General features: G+C 37.9%; 1 protein-coding gene across 1 annotated transcript; it reads right to left on the bottom strand.

Annotated features, from left to right (window-relative positions):
• Positions 1 to 236: 236 nt before the first annotated feature.
• LOC126494626 (olfactory receptor 2AJ1-like) lies at positions 237 to 1,178 on the bottom strand. The gene has a single exon (XM_050132065.1). It carries the CDS (start codon positions 1,176 to 1,178, stop codon positions 237 to 239), a length of 942 nt encoding a protein of 313 aa, XP_049988022.1.
• Positions 1,179 to 1,621: the final 443 nt, after the last annotated feature.

The raw sequence follows: 1,621 nt of genomic DNA, 5'->3' as shown, positions 1-1,621 counted from the left end.
CCTTTGAATTGCTTTGAAAAATTGCTAGAATAGTTTGCAGACAACCTATACACAGAATATTCTTAGATGACATGTTTTGTTGTTTTATCACAGCATAGCATGACTATACCATGGGGCATCTGAATATAGATATTGATATATACCTGTGCACAATTACACATTTTTCTCAAGTAAATGTATGAACCAAGCTAAGAAAGAGAGTTTATAAAAGACAAAGATTGCACGTATTTTTCTATTCATTTTTTATTCAGAAAACTATTTTGGACAATGTTTTTCACAGCCATGAGGACATCTTTATTCCTAAAGCTGTAGATTATTGGGTTGAGGCTGGGTGTCAAGATGGTGTAGAAGATTGCCAGAAACTTATCCTGGCCTGGAGTGTGGTATGAGTGAGGTCTCATATATGTGAAAATGAAGGGCCCATAGTACATTATGACCACAACCATGTGGAAGGAGCAGGTGGACAAGGACTTCTGTCGAGCCCCTGATTTCATTTGGAAGACAGTGAGGAGAATTTGCACATAAGATATAGAGATGATTGAAAATGGAATCAGTAGAAAAATGATGCCACTCACATAAACTCCTCGCTCATAGCGAGATGTGTCTACACAGGACAACTTCAACATGGCAGGAATTTCACAGAAAAAGTGATCAATAGCCCTTGAGTGACAAAAAGGAAAGTGGAGTGTTAAAGATGTGTGGACTATGGAGTTAAAAACCCCCACAAGCCAGGAACCTGAAGCCAGGAGCCCACTGGTGTTGTCCCTCATCAGCACAGGATAACGAAGTGGATGGCAGATGGCCACATATCGGTCATAGGACATGGCTGCCAGGAGAAGGCACTCACCACCTAGCATGGTGAGGGACAAAAATATCTGGAAGCCACAGCCTGTGAAGGAAATAGTTCTGCTGCCTGACAAATAGTCAGCAATCATTTTAGGCACAATGTTGGAAATGTGCAAGATATCCATAAAGGAAAGATGGCTGAGCAGGAAATACATAGGGGTGTGAAGTCGAGAATCCCTCTGGATTAGGAAAATGAGGAGGGCATTTTCTGTTATAGTCATAATAAAAATGAAAAATATAAATGAGAAAAACACCTGGCTCGTTTGGGAAGACGAGAACAAACCCAAAAGGATGAAGTCACTGCTGAAAGTGTGGTTCTCATTTTCCATCATGTCTCCTCCTATTTTACCTATAAAGAGATGGTTATTTAATTAGAACAAAAGTAGCAAAGTCTTATGATTACTTTTATATGTGTTTACATAAAATATTAGTTGACATATAATTTGTATTTACCATTAGATTCTTCATAGGGGGTCTTAGAGTTGGTATATTATGCTAGGTATAAATTTATTTGGTTGAATGAATCATAATATGTAGTGTGGAATAAACCTTTTTATATTTTTTATCTCATAGCTACAATTACTTACATATGCTTTTCTTAAGTCCAGTCATTTCTCAAATATACCTTTTACATTTGCACAACACATGTAGGCTACACTGGGGATTCCTGTTGGTTAGATTTTATACCAAAGTTCTGCCTAGAACCTGGGCATTGTAAAACCATTCATTAACTAACTGAAACCCAGACTTTCCTGCTGTTTTACATTCTGCTCCA

Source organism: Alexandromys fortis, unplaced genomic scaffold, assembly GCF_014885135.2.
Source record: "Alexandromys fortis isolate MF-2015 unplaced genomic scaffold, M_Fortis_MF-2015_v1.1 scaffold_334, whole genome shotgun sequence".
NCBI classification, from domain to species: domain Eukaryota; kingdom Metazoa; phylum Chordata; class Mammalia; order Rodentia; family Cricetidae; genus Alexandromys; species Alexandromys fortis.
This window is presented reverse-complemented; position numbering and strand designations above follow the sequence as displayed.

Bases quoted from the DNA above. Each gene is read 5' to 3' on its own strand.
- LOC126494626 (XM_050132065.1), bottom strand. From the start codon at position 1,178: ATGATGGAAAATGAGAACCACACTTTCAGCAGTGACTTCATCCTTTTG.